Source organism: Lepidochelys kempii, chromosome 8 (assembly GCF_965140265.1).
Source record: "Lepidochelys kempii isolate rLepKem1 chromosome 8, rLepKem1.hap2, whole genome shotgun sequence".
Classification (NCBI taxonomy): domain Eukaryota; kingdom Metazoa; phylum Chordata; order Testudines; family Cheloniidae; genus Lepidochelys; species Lepidochelys kempii.
The window spans coordinates 54122999-54140394 of NC_133263.1; the positions used below are offsets into that span (position 1 = coordinate 54122999).

At 44.3% G+C, this 17396-nt stretch overlaps 2 protein-coding genes across 9 annotated transcripts; both read left to right on the forward strand.

Moving 5' to 3' along the window:
* Window positions 1-303: 303 nt before the first annotated feature.
* Window positions 304-9805, forward strand: LOC140915932 (uncharacterized). 4 transcript variants are annotated; one of them, XR_012160324.1, is made up of 4 exons: window positions 304-767; window positions 3936-4174; window positions 5265-6804; window positions 7801-9805. XR_012160324.1 is itself a non-coding variant. In XM_073356589.1 (3 exons), exon 3 carries the CDS (start codon window positions 5377-5379, stop codon window positions 6538-6540), a length of 1164 nt encoding a protein of 387 aa, XP_073212690.1. In that variant the 5' UTR covers window positions 304-767; window positions 3936-4174; window positions 5265-5376; the 3' UTR covers window positions 6541-7191. The 4 variants fall into 4 exon arrangements, 3 of the variants coding, with proteins under 3 accessions (XP_073212690.1, XP_073212691.1, XP_073212692.1); XM_073356589.1 differs by lacking the exon at window positions 7801-9805 and having other exon boundaries at window positions 5265-7191; XM_073356590.1 differs by lacking the exons at window positions 3936-4174; window positions 7801-9805 and having other exon boundaries at window positions 5265-7191.
* Window positions 9806-10016: 211 nt separating this feature from the next.
* Window positions 10017-17396, forward strand: LOC140915933 (uncharacterized). 5 transcript variants are annotated; one of them, XM_073356595.1, is made up of 3 exons: window positions 10237-10541; window positions 11142-11435; window positions 14847-17396. In XM_073356595.1, the coding sequence occupies exon 3, from the start codon at window positions 14958-14960 to the stop codon at window positions 16113-16115; it is 1158 nt and encodes a 385-aa protein (XP_073212696.1). In that variant the 5' UTR covers window positions 10237-10541; window positions 11142-11435; window positions 14847-14957; the 3' UTR covers window positions 16116-17396. The 5 variants fall into 5 exon arrangements, with proteins under 5 accessions (XP_073212697.1, XP_073212698.1, XP_073212696.1 ...); XM_073356593.1 differs by having other exon boundaries at window positions 11147-11435; XM_073356596.1 differs by lacking the exons at window positions 10237-10541; window positions 11142-11435 and adding an exon at window positions 10017-10130.

Genomic DNA, 17396 nt, shown 5'->3' on the forward strand with positions numbered 1-17396 from the left:
AGACGAGAGGCTGGCAGAGGGCGAGGGCCGCAGGCTGGAAGCGATGCCCACGGCTGCTGCGAGCCCTGAGGAGGCTAAAGCTAATTAGCGAGTGAAAAAACCGGACACCAGATCTCTCTGTCCAGCAGCGACAGGGGCCCCCCACCTGCCTCCGGGCTCCGCCCCTCCGTTAACCGCCCGCCCCCACCCATCCGCGGGCACTGTCTCTCCGCCCGCCCGGCCGGGGGCGCCACCCCCACGCCCAGCCCCAGAGCTGCTTCAACCCTGGGCATCAGCAGGCGCGCAACCGGCTTCGGTACCGACAATGCGCATGCGCTGCTGCAGTTAAGCGCCTGCGCACTAAGGCGAAGGGTGAGTGTGTGTGGCTGGAGGTCCTGCCGCTCCCGGCGTGGTACCGGGGGGGCTCCCCCCACTCCGCTCCCCCGCCTGGGCCGCAGCCGGCCGGCTGAGCGCGAGGACACGCCCGGGAGGCGGCCGGGTCCGGGCGAGGAGCGCTGCGGGCAGAGCCGCGGGGCGGGGCAGCGAATGGCCGGTGTTCGCTCCACCGGAGCCGGGAGCAGGCGGGGGGCAGCGCTCCGCGGGCACCAGCCGCCAGAGGGAGCGTGTTGGCCCGGGCGGGGCGGGTCACGGTGCTGCAGGGAGCGGAGGGACCGGCCCCGCAAGGCTCATTCCCTGTCGGTGTCTGTCTCAGGTCGGGGGATGTAGCCCGCCCCGTCCCTGGAGCCGCTGCCTGATAACGGGACTGCAGGGAGCTGTGCTGGAGGCAGGTGTGTCTGGTGGGCGGGCCTGGCGCGGTGGGAACTTTCTTCTCTGTCTTGGCATGGCATCTTTCTCCCTTGATTTCTCCTCCTCCTCCTTCCTTCAGCATCTCCAGCCACAGTCCCCTCTGGTCTCTTCCCCCTCCTGTTGGCCTTTTTTTCTCTCCCATATTCCGCTTCCCTATACTTGGAGTGTCCGATGTTGGAACTACTACTAGTGTTGTAGCGGGGATAGTTGTACTACTGAGATTATGGTTGGGATTAGTTTACTCTGTAATATATGCTTGTAGTGCATCCAGTATGATGTGTCTAGTGTTAGTATTTAGAGCAATTCACTGCTGGGACATGGCATCAGATTCTTTCAAGGGGAGTAAGAGATACACATTACTGAGTTAGGATAGTGTGTGCAGTGCACATCTTGAAACAATTTACTGCTTCAGGTTTTATCCTGTGATGTATGTGGGTATGACAACAGAAGATGGGATGATAACATACATGGTAGAATGAGAAAATGTGTAGGCAATAAAAAGAATGAAATATAATCATAGAAATGTAGGACTGGAAGGGATCCCACTATGTCATCTAGTCCAGTCCCTGTGCTGAGGCAGGACTAAGTATTATCTGAACCATCACTTACATGTGTTTGTCCAACTTTTTCTTAAAAACTTCCTGTGACAGAGATTCCACAACATGCCTAGGTAATTTGTTCCAGTGCTTAACTACCCTAGCAAAACATTTTTCCTAATGTCTAAACAGTCTCCCTTGCTGCAGTTTAATCCCGTTCCTTGTCTTGCCTTGAGTGGATAAGGAGAACAGTTTATCACCCTCTTTTTTATAACGACCTTTTACGTTCTTCAAGACTGTTATGCCCCCCCCCCCCAGTCTTCTCTCTCCAGATTAAACAAACCCAGTTTTTTAAATCTTTTCTTGGAGGTCATGTTTTCTAGCCCTTTAATCATTTTTGTTGCTGTCTTTTGAACTTTCTCCAGTTTGTCCACATCTTTCCTGAAGTGTGGTGCTCAGAACTGGACACAATGCTCCTGTTGAGGCCTTATCAGTGCTGAGCAGAGCTGAAGAATTACTTTTCATGTCTTGCTTACAACACTCTTGCTAATACTTCCCAGAATGATTTTTGCCTTTTTTGCAACAGTATTTTTGTTAACTCTTATTTAATTTTTGATCCACTATAATCGCCAGATCGTGATGGGGTGTGTGTGTGTGTGTGTGTGTTTTTTGGCAGTAATTCCTCCTAGGCAGTCATATCCCATTTTGTATTTGTGCAATTGATAGGTGGGTGATGGCTGGAGGTTAGTAGGTGCACGCTGGGGTTCAAGTGAAGGGTCAATTTAACACCAAATACATACAAATAATGATGTGTAAGGGTGGAGCTGGGGAATCACCTGAAATAGGGGGACAAAGATGGAACAGAAAAGGAAGGTGATAGGGCAACCCAGGGGCAAATCACATATTATATGCAAGAGAATGAGGAGATGATGGGTATTATGGGAAGGGTCAGTGAGTTGAGAGGCTGTTGATTTTGTAGTTATCTGTTGGAAAGTATAGTGTCAACCAAGACTGCCCCCCTCTATGTGCATCTGGAGTGCATATTTGAGTTCATATTGTAGTTAGAGGGATTTGTTGCAGTACTGTATAGGTAGAATTATTAGGGCATAACTTTTTTCTTTTTTTCTCTGCTGGAATAAATATATATTCTGTATACTGAGAAGGAGTGCATGTGTTTTGGTTTATTATTTTTGTGATCATTCTGGATAAAGACCTTGGGTGAAAGCCTGGCCCCGCTTAAATTACCCCCTTGTTTCCCAGGCTATGACTAATGAAGAGTTGAAGAGATTTAATATTTCATTAGAAAGATAGTAACAAAGGTCAGTTTGTTTAGTGAATAAAACAAGTCTTTCTTAAGACTTGTGTAAGTTAAGGCATTCAACCTAAATACATTACTAAGTTATCTTGAGATATGAAAAACACCAAGTGAAATTAATGAGACTGGCCTGGGCTTGATATTTATGTGTAAGATCACAATCACTTGCAGCCAGAGAAACCTTAATGATTTTGAGTGGAACCTGAACAAAGTTGATCAAGAGGAACTGGAGAGAGAGTTGGGGAATAAAGGGAGGAGAAAAGGAGAGGAGAGCAAAGGAAAAGAGGAATGTGAAAAGAGCTAGTTTCACAGGCCAAGGGCAGCTGGGATAATAGTATAGATGCACTTGCTGGGCTATACTGGCAATTTGAGTGGAGCTCAGTCTTGAGTGGAGCTTAGTCTCAGGGTGACTAAAATGTTAATAGGGTGGGAGGGAAATGTCAGGAAAATAAAAGAAACTGCAGAGGGAGTGGGATAGGTGCTGGAACTTGCTGGGGGAGGTCTGGAAAATGTCCTTCAAAACTACACTTTGATGTGGCATAAAGTGAGTGCATTCCTTACAAGAAGCTTCTATGGATCAGGGAGATTGATTTTGACCAGTTCAGACAGGCCGTACCCACTGCCAATGAAAATTATTTGTAAAGGGAGTTTCTTCAGAGAGTATTAAGCTATTTCATTTGGGCCAGTGCTAAAGGATTCTCAGCTGTGTTTATGATGCACGTAGGTTTAGCTGCAAACTTTCTTTTATAGATTGGCAATGGTGAAACATTTATCTTGGTTACTGGATTAATCTTGGCTCGCTCTCTGAGATTTAGGATTTATTTTAGCCCTCAGGAAATAAAATCCCAATTAACCAGTGCAGTAGGGGTTATTTCTCAAGATGCTGTTATCAGCCGGTCAACATTAGAAAGAGAGCCGGAATTAATCTAAATTCTGTCACGCTACTTGATTCTTGACAAATGGTGCCAGTGTTAGTACTTTGTACTGCTGTTGTGGGAAGGGTGATCAAAGTGGTCTGACACTGCAGCATCAACGGATATTGTCTTGAAAGGAAAATATTGATAAAATAACCCCATATTTTTGATCAAAAAGATCAGAATTGTAGAAACTCCTCAACCTAAGAACTGGATTTGTTCCTTATAACTGTCCCCTCCTCACTCTGCTAGCTTTCTTTGAAAAATCTTTCTTGCTATTTGCAGCTTGGCCGTCTACTGTAATTTTACCTGACTCTGGGGATAGTTCAGAATCCTTTTCTTGCCTACTTATTTCTCCAAAATGTTTTCTCTCTGTGGCATCAGCTGGAGGTTACCCAAGAGTGTGGAAGATCCTGGAGAGCTTCACAATAACGCAAGTTATGATGACAGGCTGGAGGTGGCTAAAGAAATCACAATGCTTTCTTGTTCCTGGTGATTTGAGAGTGAACAACATGAGCTTCTGCAGTTTCTTTCGACCTTCACCCCACACATGGCTGCTTACTGCTATATGGTTGGCTGTTTGGTGTGCCTGATGTTGTTGGTGCTTGCTGCATGATTATGTGGTCAGTGTCAGAAAGAAAGAATCTGGTGTTCACTCATACAAAATTAAATATCTTTAGCAATGCAAAGAGATCACTTAATATGAAACGTCTGACAAAACCAAGTGTGGTGAGAGTTAAGTCTAAGACCTTCACTTGAATGAGTCTGAATATCTCAATCCTGCCCATGTTTAAAGGAAGAAAGATGTTCATTGTTCGCTCAGGATTGGTTAGGGCTGTCTGATGTGGAAACTTTAGATGGCTGGGAAAGAAATAGGTCAAATAATGTAAAAGAATCAAAGTGGCTGGTAGGGATTTAAATATTGAATGAATACAATTTAAAATATTTAATAAATTATACTAGATCCTAGTATGACTTGCACTGGCTAGGAGTGAGAAATGATGATGTGTTCTAGAAAAGCTGAAAGAAAATAAGAGTATAGAATGTTTTGGAATTGCCCAAGAACAACAACAACAAAAATAAAAACGTTCTTGCAACTTCTCTTATATTATCCTGGCAGGCTGCTTGTCACTATGGAACATTTATTATGAAAAGATCAAGTGGATTTCATTTAGTTTATTTGTGGGGTAAAGATCGTCAGGAACAAAGTTTGTCACAAGGAATAGATCTGAGATCTATCAAGCCGCATCTTATGACAACATATATTGTGGAGAAGAGTAAAATAGATGTAGAAGAGTTCAAAGAAGTGTGGGAATAGTTTCTAAATCATATTACAAAACAAGGGAAAACGCAAAACGAAATCTCAGATCACCAAATATTTGAAGTGAATGGATCCATGTTATCAAGTTCTAAAACACAAATTATAGAAATTCTTAATGTTTTTTTTTAAGACTAGATAAGCCAGAGGTTGTTACATTAATTATTCAAATTTGCCAAAAAGATCCAATTAAAATAGAGGATTTAACTTTATGGAGATATAGAAATGTTTCATTAGATAATCATAATAAACTAACCAGTGTCCCCTACAGTGAAACTAATGTACAAAGTCTCAGTGGTATTCTGTTCACCAGAAAAAATCTCTTGTGGTTGTTAGCTTTACTTAATGTGAATGTTGGCAAATTGGCTAATGAAATCATCTCCTGTTTTTTTTAGGGAGGGCAGAGATTGGAGTTGAGAATGAGATGAGCCAATCATGAAGGACTATAAGAACATGGTATACTTACATCCACAATAAGCCATATATAAGCCCTGTGTAAGAAACCACATGATGGAGGTGAAGGTGGTCTGGGAGTCCGATAATGACACTTATGACACAGGTGAGGAGCATTCAGATGACTCCAGTCATTCCTCTGAGCGGGTTGGTCGCAAATCTAGTCTCCAGCTGGAGTTAGACTTAGACTATTCTCAACCATGCAGTCCTGGTTGTAGCACTGCTGGACCTTCAGGTAGGCAAGAACTCCCTGTAGAATTGCAGTGTGAAGACGAGGAAACCTATGAGACCTACTACCAGAAGCAAGGTGAGACTATAGCTGGGGTCTTTGTCACTTCCAACACCAACTTTGACCTGCAATGTGAAGATGAGGATCTGGAGTTCTATTCCTCTGAGGAACCTCAGGGAGGATTAAGTGAGGATGATGAAAACATCATTCTTGTTGATGCTTTTGATGAGGAGGACCTGGAGCCCATCTCTGGAGAAGCTTTGCCTTATACGTGCAAGAAGTGTGGTGTCTCTTTTCAGGATCTGGGTGAATTACAAGAACACAACCAGATCCACCTGACAGAGAATTCATACCGATGCCCCATCTGTGGCAAAGAGTTCTTCCATGCGGCGAACTTGCGAATGCACAAGCTCATTCATTCTAGTGACAGACCACACAAGTGTCCAGAGTGTGACAAGGGTTTCATCTGTACAGCTGATATTTGGAGGCACCTACGCAACGTGCACAAGATTGAGCGCTCCAAGTGTGTTTTGGGAAATGGTATGGTTAGGAACCCATGGTCAACATTGCACCAAAACAAGCATGGCAGTGGGGACGCTGACCAGCAGTGTTCAGAAAATAAAAAGCCCGTGGGAGAAGAGTCTAAACCTTACATCTGCTCGACATGTGGCAAAGGTTTCCGTAAACCCAATTTGCTGTCCAGACACAAGGTGATCCACCGACAGGACAAACCACATAAATGTCAAGAATGTGGGAAGTCCTTTGTTGAGCGGCTCAAGTTGAAAAGGCACCAGCAGATTCACTCTGGAGAGCGCCCTTTCTACTGTGAGGAATGTGGAAGGACTTTTACACAGCTGGTGACACTACAGTGCCATCAGCGGACCCATACTGGAGAAAAGCCCTATTCTTGTGCTTACTGTGGTCGTTGCTTCACAGTGTCTGCCACTCTAAGGAAGCATGAGCGCACACATAAAGTGGACAAATCGTAGTATTTAGGGCTCCATGGTTGTGGTCACCGTTGTTTCCTGTTACCTGAACGAGACCTGCTCAAGACTGCTAGAGAAACTACCCCAACCTACACACACAGGTCAGTCCACAGCCCCCTTCTCCAACGACGGCCAGCATAACTCTAATAAGAAAACATTGCCTCATGAGGAACTCCATGATCTCCACAAGTAGTCTTTGTTGACTGGCCCTGCACCTGTCCTCTGGAGTTACAAGAGGAAAAAGCTCCATTTCCATTAAATAATGAGGTCAGTGAAGTCAAAGGATATATATATATGGAAGTGAAGTTTCTGGAAGGTACAGGGCATTGTCATAACTAGCTGGACTTTTCTGTGGGTGCATCGAGTTGAGCTTTTTTCTAGGACTGATGGGTTAAATGGAGCCCTTCTGCAGTCCTGGACTCTGAACTGATTGTGACTGCTCTCCAGCACTTGATTTGGAGATATGTCATTTTTTTTGCCTTTGCAAGGACTGCACAGTTCGTTTAATCAGAGCTGGCCCATCCGTACCTTCTCCCTGTTTATTCTGTCATGTTTTCTAATGAAGTATCTTTATTTTGAAGAGAGGGATCATGTTGTTTGTAAAAATCCAGGACTTCATTAAACTGGATAACTAATTCAGTTGCATCCTTTATGCATGCACTTGCCTATGGATTTATTGATCTTTGATGTGCTTACATAACCCATGTCCTATATATGTATATTGATAAACGGAGAGAGTGTTGTATGGCTCACTGTGATAGTGCATATGAGTATGGTGGGTTGCCTGTATGGATTTGTGCCACTTGTGGCTAGGTGGAGAGCCTTTCCTCTTCCCAGCCACTGCATTACAGTAAGAAATGTCAGAAAGTTTAAAATCAGAAAATGCTAATAAAAATAAGGAGAATACTCCTGATTTTTACTGTTAATATTTAGATTTAAGGTTCCTCACTCTAGAAGATGCAATATGCTAAGCAGTATCTGTCTTTATTAGAAATTCTAGGGCACTTTTAAAGGGATGGTGTCAACTTAATTTTCTTTTCTAAACTGACTGACTAGCCCCCCTTGCCAAATTTTCAGCTACTGAACCCTTAAAATAGCATGCCTTTTAAAGTTTTTTAACATGTTTTAAATGTGGTTTCTGGTTTGCTATGTGTTGGGGGGCGGTCCCAGAAGGGTCTTTTGGGTTGGCCTAAGAGGAACACCTCTCCTCCTGTATCCTTTTACTTCACTTGTGTGCTGATTGTTCTCTTTTTTTCATTTCAGCTCTGCTTCTGCTGTTACTGCTAACCACCCATTTTTTTTCAAATTTCTGAGAATGTTGTTCACAAAAACAGTGAACCTGACTCTCTCTACTTTGGGCATTTGACAACACTTTGTGTAAACTAAACAAGTGTGAACAATCATTTTTAAGTCCTATAAATCTTGGGAGTTACTTGTAACTACAGTAAGTACAAAATTGTTAGCTGTAATCATTATTTCAAGTTGATAGTGTCCCATAAATCACTCAGCTAAGCAGTTAGTACCATTATGTAGGGCCTATTAGATATCTTAAAAGTAGGTAGGGATGTTAATGAGAGCATGTAATTGATAAATGTCCTTTTAAGCCACACCTGTGCTTCCTCTGCTGGCAACATTGTATATGCCAACTGCTCCTGTAGCTGGCTATATTATGGTGAGGGATCGTGGGAGCAGGATGGCTTCCAAGGTGGTGTCTGCTATTTTACCCATGGTTGTAGGAACTCTTTGCAGTGAGTGGTGCGATAGATGAAGTAAAAATGCCCCCAGTTTTCCTGTCTTCTTCTCATGCCCTCCCTTGTCTAGTCTGTTGCCCACCTAGTTGAAAAAAAGTGATTTAAGGTGAAAACTTTAGGAGTAAAATTCCTTATAAGCTTATATTACACAGTCATACTCTAAAAATGCATTGTTTTAGAGTTTATTTCAGCTCATCACTAGTTGCCATGAATGGTTGTGGATGGAGACAGTGCCTGTGATGAAAATATTTTCTACTGTCCTCTTGCTCCAGCTCATTGAGCTACCCTCCTTCACAATACTTGTTCTTTCCCCTAAGGCTGAAGTATGGATCTAGCTGCAGTATGCAGGGATGGTATATATATTTTTTTTTATGAAACACTTTGTATATAAAGTCTATATATTTCTGTAGTGTGAGGCATTTGTATACGTCTTCTGGGCTCCCTTAGATTTGAAGCGGGCTTGCACGAAATAACGTCTCTGGTTGCCATGGGTAGTTTTCAGCATCCTGTTTGCTTTTTTACAGAATGAAAATACAAATGTTTAGGGTCACCAGAAAATATTACCCTGCAACAGTTAATGGCCCTAGTTTTTGAAAGGGAGAGACTAAATGCAGTCATGAAAACTGGTCTCTTTGAAGGTTTTATTTTTCATCCAGGAATGCCACTTCTTTGGTTGAAGTATCATTAAATATGGACAAAGAGAGATTACTGTGAGTTTGAGTGAGGTTTTCCAAACCAGTGGTGGAAAGGCCACTTGTTTCTGCTATGAAAAGGGAAATCAACATTTGTGTTCATTTATCATGCTGATGGAAGGACACACATGGTTCTTGAGGAAAACATATAACAACTTCCCAATATTTGGACAAAACGGTTAAAGTTCTAGTTCTGTAGGATGGTGATCTTTGTGGTGAAATTTACTAATGGATGGTTATAGTCATCCTTGCAATTATAGTTTATATACATCCACCCCTGGAATATGCATTAAGAAAGGCACTAGAATATAGTTTAATCAGTTCATTGAGGTCTAGATTCAAGAAAGCAGCTTAGTATATGTTTGACTTTAAGCATGGGTGGGAGTCCCAGGGGCTTCACTGGGACTTAAGTATGTGCTAAAGTGCCCACCTTAAATAGGGATGCAGGGGCCAATGACCTTTCCTCTGCTTCCCAGGGGTTAAAGAGGGGGAGACTACACAACCGAAATTTGAAGTAACATTCATCGTGGGCAAATACTATCCCTGCCTGTACATTTTTAGGGGGGGGGAGTGCGTGGCTGTGCCCTAGGACAGCAGCTTGTGATGGGTGGTAGAGCAGGAAAAGAGAGTTTGGAGTCAAGGTACCAGTTGGGGTAAAACTAAGAAGACCGCTGATCAAAGACCTCACACAAAGAGTATTTTCCCGGGCGGGGGGCTGCTGCAGGCACCAAGAGAGGGATGTGGACAGAGACGAGAGGCTGGCCGCGGGAGGGCCCCGGGGGGAAGCGGTGCCCACAGCTGATGGGAGCACCGGGAAGGCTAAATAAAAAATAACACGCCAAAAAACCCAGCGCCACTTCAGGCCGCCGGCCCCGCCACTCTCTGCGCGCACGCAGCCGGCGCCCCCACCCGCCGCGCCCGCGGAGCCCCCGCGGCTTGGTGGACTCCGGGCAGTAACAGCCGCGCCAGGGGCTGCGGGGCGGCCGCTGCGCAGGCGCTCCTGCAGTTCGGCGCGTGCGCAGTGGGGCGGAGGGTTCCGGACCCCCGGCGCGGCATGGGGCGCTCACCCCGCTCCGTTCTCGCGCTTGGGCCGGCCCCGTTAGAGCTCCGGGCGGCAGCCTCGGGCTGAGGCGCGGGGCCGCCCCGCACGGTGAGCCCCGGGGCCAGAGCCCCCTGCCGGCAGCGCCCGCTGCTCCGGGCCGGGTGAGCGCAGGGCGGGCTCCGCCCCGCGGGGGGAGGGGCCGGGGCAGGACACGCCCGGGAGGCGGCCGGGTCCGGGCGAGGAGCGCTGCGGGCAGAGCCGCGGGGCGGGGCAGCGAATGGCCGGTGTTCGCTCCACCGGAGCCGGGAGCAGGCGGGGGGCAGCGCTCCGCGGGCACCAGCCGCCAGAGGGAGCGTGTTGGCCCGGGCGGGGCGGGTCACGGTGCTGCAGGGAGCGGAGGGACCGGCCCCGCAAGGCTCATTCCCTGTCGGTGTCTGTCTCAGGTCGGGGGATGTAGCCCGCCCCGTCCCTGGAGCCGCTGCCTGATAACGGGACTGCAGGGAGCTGTGCTGGAGGCAGGTGTGTCTGGTGGGCGGGCCTGGCGCGGTGGGAACTTTCTTCTCTGTGTCTTGGCATGGCATCTTTCTCCCTTGATTTCTCCTCCTCCTCCTTCCTTCAGCATCTCCAGCCACAGTCCCCTCTGGTCTCTTCCCCCTCCTGTTGGCCTTTTTTTCTCTCCCATATTCCACTTCCCTATACTTGGAGTGTCCGATGTTGGAACTACTACTAGTGTTGTAGCGGGGATAGTTGTACTACTGAGATTATGGTTGAGGCGGAAAATTAAAAGGAACAGTCACAAGAGTGAAGTGCTTGCAAGCCGCATGGAAATTTTTTTCAAAACACCATTATAGAGGTTCAAACTATGTGTGTACATCAAATAAAAGAAAACAATGAAGAGCTGAAAAAAATGCCACCATGGCTAAACAGCAGTAAAAGATGCAGTCAGACACAAACAGATGTTATTTAAAAATTGGAAGTCAAATCCTACTGAGGAAACTAGAAAGGACCATTAACTCTGGCAAGTTAAGTGTAAAAGTATAATTAGGCAGGCCAGTAAATAATTTGAAGAGCAACTAGGAAAAGACACAAAAATTAACAGTGCCATTTTTTTTTTTTAAGTACAGCAGTAGGAAGCCTGCCAAACGGTGAGCCCACTGGACAATTTTGTTGCTTAAGGAACACTCAAGGAAGATAAGGCCATTGTGGATAAGCTACATGAATTCTTTGCATTGGTCTTCACTGCAGAGAATGTTTAGGTGACAAATCCGAGGAACTGTCCTGGCTTGACGTGTCAATAGAGGAGGTTTGGGAACAAATTGATAAACAGTAATAAGTCCTCAAGACCAGATGGTATTCACCAAAGAGTTCTGAAGAAACTCAAATATGAAATAGCAGAACTACTGCAGAAATGTGGTATGTAATATATTGCTTAAATTAGCCTGTGTAACAGATGACTAGTGGATAGCTAATGTAATGCCAATTTTTAAAAAAGGCTCCGCAAGTGATCCTAGCAATTGCAGGCCAGTAAGACTAACTTCTGTACAAAGCGGATTGGTTGAAACTATAGTAAATAACAGAATTATTAGACACATAAAGGAACATGATGTGTTGGGGGCAAAGAATCAAGACGGCTTTTGTAAAGGGAAATTGTGCCTCACCAATCTGTTAGAATTCTTTGAAAGGGTCAACAAACGTGGGCAAGGGTAACCCAGTGAATATAGTATATTTGGACTTTCAGCAAGTCTTTGACAAGGTCCCTCACCAAAGGCTCTTAAACAAAGTAGCTGTTATGGGATAAGAAGGAAGAGCCTCTCATGGCTCAGTAACTAATTAAAAGATAGAAAACAAAGGGTAGGACTAAATGGTCAGTTTTCACAGTGGAAGGAGGTAAATAGCAGGGTCCTCCAAGGCTCTGCACTGGGACCAGTGTTGTTCAAAATATTAATAATTTATCTGGAAAAGGGGGTGAACAGTGAGGTGGCAAAGTTTGCAAATGATACAAAATTACTCAAGATAGTTAAGGCCAAAACTGACTGTGAAGAGTTACAAAGGGATCTCACAAAACTGGGTGACTGGACAACAAAATGGCAGATGAAATTCAATGTTGAGAAATGTAAAGAATCAACATTGAAAAACATAATCCGAACTATACATACAAAACTATGGGTCTAAATTTGCTATTACTACTCAAGAAAAAGATCTTGGAGTCACTATGGATAGTTCTTTGAAAACATCAGCTCAGTGTGCAGCAGCAGTCAAAAAAGCCAACAGAATATAGGTCCCATTAGGAAAAGGTTAGATAATAAGACAGACAATATCATAATGCAACTATATAAATCCATGGTATGCCCACACCTTGAATATTGCATACAGTTCTGGTCACCCTGTCTCAAAAAGATATATTAGAATTGGAAAAAGTACAGCAAAAGGCAACAAAAATGATTAAAGGGATGGAACAGCTTCCATATAAGGAGAAATTAAAAAGGAGGGACTGTTCATTTTAGTAAAGAGACAACAAAGGGGGGATACGATAGAGGTCTATAAAATCATGAATGGTGTGGAGAAAGTGAATAAGGAAGTATTATGTGAAGGAGTAAATAACACAAAAACCAGGAGATCACCCAATGAAATTAATAGGCAGTAGGTTTAAAACAAACAAAGGGAAGTACTTTGTACAATGCACAGTCAACCTGTGGAATCTGTTGCCAGGGGATGTTGTGAAGGATTAGACAAGTTCATGGAAGATAGGTTCATCAATGGCTATTAGCAAGATGATCAGGGACACAGCCTCATGTTCTAGGTGTCCCTAAACTTCTGACTGCAGAAGCTGGGACTGGACAAGAGGGGATGGATCACTCGATAAATTGCCCTGTTCTGTTTATTGCCTCTGAAGAATCTGGTATTGGCCACTGCTGGAAGACAGAATACTGGGATAGATGGACCATTGGTCTGACCGAGTATGACTGTTCTTATGAGATTAGTTTATTGTTTAATATATACTAGCAGTGCATTCAGCACGAGATGTCTAGTGTAAGCAGTATTTAGAGCAGTTCTCCATTGGGGTATGGCACCAGATTCTTCCAAGGGGAGTAAGTGACACACAATACTGAGTTAGGATGGCACATCATTCCCACATCCTTAAACAATTTACTGCTCCAGGTTTAGCCCTGTGAGGTATGTGAATGTGTGGAAGAAGATGGGATGATAACATGTGGGAGAATGAGAAAATGGGTAGGCAATAAAAAGAATGAACTAGGATGGGTGGAGGTTACTGGGTACACAGGAAAGTGCTGGGATTCAAGTGAAGGGGCATTGAACACCAAATCCATACAAATAAGGATGTGGAAGGGTGGAGCTGGGGAATCACCTGTAGCAGGGGGGGAAAGATGGGACAGAAAAGGAAGGTGATGGGGCGCGCAAGGGGCAAATCACATACTATACATAAGAGAATGAGTAGAAGGGTATGTATGGGGAAAGTCAGTGAGTTGGGGAGGGGGCTGTTGATTTGGTATTCAGAGGTGGATTACAGTTTTGTGGGGCACTGGGCCAGAGCAAGTGTGGGCCCCTCCCCATCCCTTCCACCTGCACTTTCCTTGCCCCCCCCCCCAAATCCCCACCCCTCTAGTGCTCCTGCTGGGAAATGGGGTTGGGGCATGGGGGCTTCCCCATCCTAGCACTCCTGCCAGGGAGTGGAGGCTTGCCTGGCGCTCCTGCCAGGGAGCAGATTCGGGGCACAGGGAAATAAAGTGCTTGGTGGTCACTCATACATAATGATATATCTCTAGCAATGCAAAGAGAACACTTAATATGAATCTTCTGATAAAGCCCTGTGTAGTGAAGGGAGTCTGTCCTGGGAGTTAAGTGAATAAGTTTGAATATCTCAGTCCCGCCCATGTTTAAAGGAAGAAAAATGTTTGCTGTTCTCTCAGGATTGGCTAGGGCTATCTGATGTGGAAACTTTAGATGGCTGACACACAAATAGGCCAAATAACATAAAAGAAGCAACATGGCTGGCAGGGATTTAAATATTGAAGAGATGCAATTTAAAATATTTTATAAATTGTACTAGACCCCAGAAGGACTTCTGCTAGCTAGAAGCAAGGAGACAATGATCTAGACTAGAAAAGTAGAAAGCAATTAGAGTACAGTAATGTTTTGGAGTGGCCCAAGAACAACAACATCAAAAATAGATGATAAAATGTTCTTGCTGCTTCTGTTATGTAGCCTGGCAGGCTGTTGGTCATTACTGAGCGTTTAATACGAAAAGGGCATGTGGTTTATTTGTGTGGAAAAGTTTGTCAGGATCAATGTTTACCAGGGAAAATGAATTTCAGATCTAACAAGTCCCATCTTATGATGATATACATATTGTGGAGAAGAGTAGAATAGATGTAGAAGGGTTTAAAGAAGTGTGGGAATAGTTTTTAAATCATATTACAAAACAAGGGAAAACTCAAAACCAAATCTCTGATCACCAAATATGTGAAGTGGATGCATCCACATTATTAAATTCTAAAACAGAAATTGTAGAAATTCTTAATGGTTTTTTTTAAGAGTAGAGAAACGAGTAGCTGTTACCTTAATTATTCAGATTTGCCAAAACGATCCAATTAAAATAGAGGATTTAATTTTATGGAGATATAGAAATGTTCCATTTGATGATCATAGTAAACTACCCAGTGTCCCCTACAGTGAAACTAATGTACAAAGTCTCAGTATTATTCTGTTCACCAGAAAAAGATCTCTGTTGTGGTTGTTTCGTTTTACTTAATATGAATGTTGGCGAGTTGGCTAATGAAATCATCACCTGTTTTTTCTCGGAAGGGCTGTGATTGGAGTTGAGAACGAGATGAACCAATCATGAAGGACTATAAGAACATGGTATACTTACATCCACAGTAAGCCATATACACTCTCCGTATATGACACCACAGGATGGACGAGGTGGACTGGGAGTCCGATAACGGCACTTATGACACAGGTGAGGAGCATTCAGATGACTCCAGTCATTCCTCTGAGCGGGTGGGTCGCAAATCTAGTCTCCAGTTGGAGGTAGACATAGACTACTCTCAACCATGCAGTCCTGGTTGTAGCCCTGCTGGACCTTCAGGTAAGCAAGAACTCCCTGTAGAATTGCAGTGTGAAGATGAGGAAACCTATGAGACCTACTACCAGAAGCGAGGTGAGACTACAGCTGGGGTCTTTGTCACTTCCAACACCAACTTTGACCTTCAATGTGAAGATGAGGATCTGGAGTTCTATTCCTCTGAGGAACCTCAGGGAGGATTAAGTGAGGATGATGAAAACATCATTCTTGTTGATGCTTTTGATGAGGAGGACCTGGAGCCCATCTCTGGAGAAGCTTTGCCTTATAGGTGCAAGAAGTGTGGTGTCTCTTTCCAGGATCTGGGTGAATTACAAGAACACAAACATATCCATCTGACAGAGCATTCATACCAATGCCCCATCTGTGGCAAAGAGTTCTTCCGTGCTGCAAACTTGCGAATGCACAAGCTCATTCATTCTAGTGACAGGCCACACAAGTGTCCAGAGTGTGACAAGGGTTTCATCCGCACGGCTGATGTCTGGAGGCACCTACGCAATGTGCACAAAATTGAGCGCTCCAAGGTAGTTTTGGGAAATGGCATGGTTAGGAACCCATGGTCAATATTGCACCAAAACAAGCATGGCAGTGGAAACACTGACCAGCAGTGTTCAGAAAATAAAAAGCCTGGGGAAGAAGAGTCTAAACCTTACATCTGTCCAATGTGTGGCAAAGGTTTCCGTAAACCTAATCTGCTGTCGAAACACAAAGTGATCCATCGAGAGGACAAACCATATAAATGTCAAGAATGTGGTATGGCCTTTGTCCAACTACTGAGGTTGAAACGGCACCAACAGACTCACTCTGGAGAGCGCCCTTTCTATTGTGAAGAGTGCGGAGGGACGTTCACAAGACTGGCATCACTACAGCGCCATCAGCGGATCCATACTGGAGAAAAACCCTACTCTTGTGCTTACTGTGGTCATTCCTTCACAGAGTCAGGCACTCTAAGGAGGCATGAGCGCACACATAAAGTGGACAAATCTTAGTGTTTAGGGCTCTGTGATTGCGGTCACCATTCTTTGCCTGTCACTAGAACAAGAACTGTTCAGTTATCCTAGAGAGATTGCTCCCAGCCCCCCCCCCCCACACACACAAACTGGTCCACAACTCTCTTCCTGAAGGAGGGCCAGTATAAGTCTATTATGGAGATATTGCCTTGTAAGGAACTCCATGATCCCTGCAGGTAGTCAATACTGACCGGCCTGGCACCTGTCTTGTGGAGTTACAATAGGAAAAAGCTCCATGTCCATTAAATAATGAGGTCAGAGAAGTCAAAGGACATATATGGAAGTGAAGCTCCTACAAGGTAGTGAGCATTGTCATAACTAGCTGGACTTTTCTTGGGGTGCATTAAGTTGAGCTTTTCTCTAGGCCTGGTGTGTTAAATGGAGCCCTACTGCAGTCCTGGGCTGAACTGATTGTGACTGCTCTTCAGCACTGGATTTGGAGATCTGTCATTGCAGTCTTTGCAAGGACTGCACAGTCCATTTAGTCAGAGCTGGCCAATCCATACCTTCTCTCTGTGCATTCTGTCATGTTTTTATTGAAGTATGTTTGTTTGGGAGGGAAGTATGTTGGCTGTAAAAATCCAGAACCCTAATAAATTTGACAATTAATTAAACAGCTGAAGCCAATACATACTCTTTTGTCCATGGTTATGTATGTATATCGGTGGGTGGAAAGAGACTTGTATAAGTGGCTGTGAAGTGTGTGGAAGAGTGGATTGTTTGTATGGATCTGTGCCACTTGTGTCTAAGTGGAGTAGAGACCATTCCCAGCTACTGCATTACAATAACAAATATTTGAGAATTTAAAATCAGAAGAGTGGCAAAAACAACAAAGTGAAAATTACGTCTTGCTGATTATTACATTTTAATTTAAATTTCCTTGTTTCTGGGGCCCTGTGAGCATGAGGAAATTCATCATAACAAATCATTTGAATGCCATGAACTCACAATGCCTGTACCTAGGGCCTTGTGTGCTGCACAAAGTGTTCACTAGAATCTTAGCTGTCATTTTAAAAATTAAGTCCCAATAAAACCTAGTTCTCAGTGAGATCTGCCGGAGTCTGCAAATACTGGAAACAATTACTCTAAAGGAGGTCTGAACTGCACAATTCATCTTAGGGGATCTGTTGACTTTGAAACCTAATGATGGACATTAAAATGTTAACATTAAATATTTAATGGCTGATCATTTTAGCAGGAACATCCAGTTTATGTATTCATCCCACAGTTCCAAACTGCCTCCCATGCCAAAAGATACTG

What these genes read in the sequence shown, in the direction of transcription:
- LOC140915932 (XM_073356589.1), top strand. Translation starts at nt 5,377, where the DNA reads ATGATGGAGGTGAAGGTGGTCTGGGAGTCCGATAATGACACTTATGAC.
- LOC140915933 (XM_073356596.1), top strand. Translation starts at nt 14,958, where the DNA reads ATGGACGAGGTGGACTGGGAGTCCGATAACGGCACTTATGACACAGGT.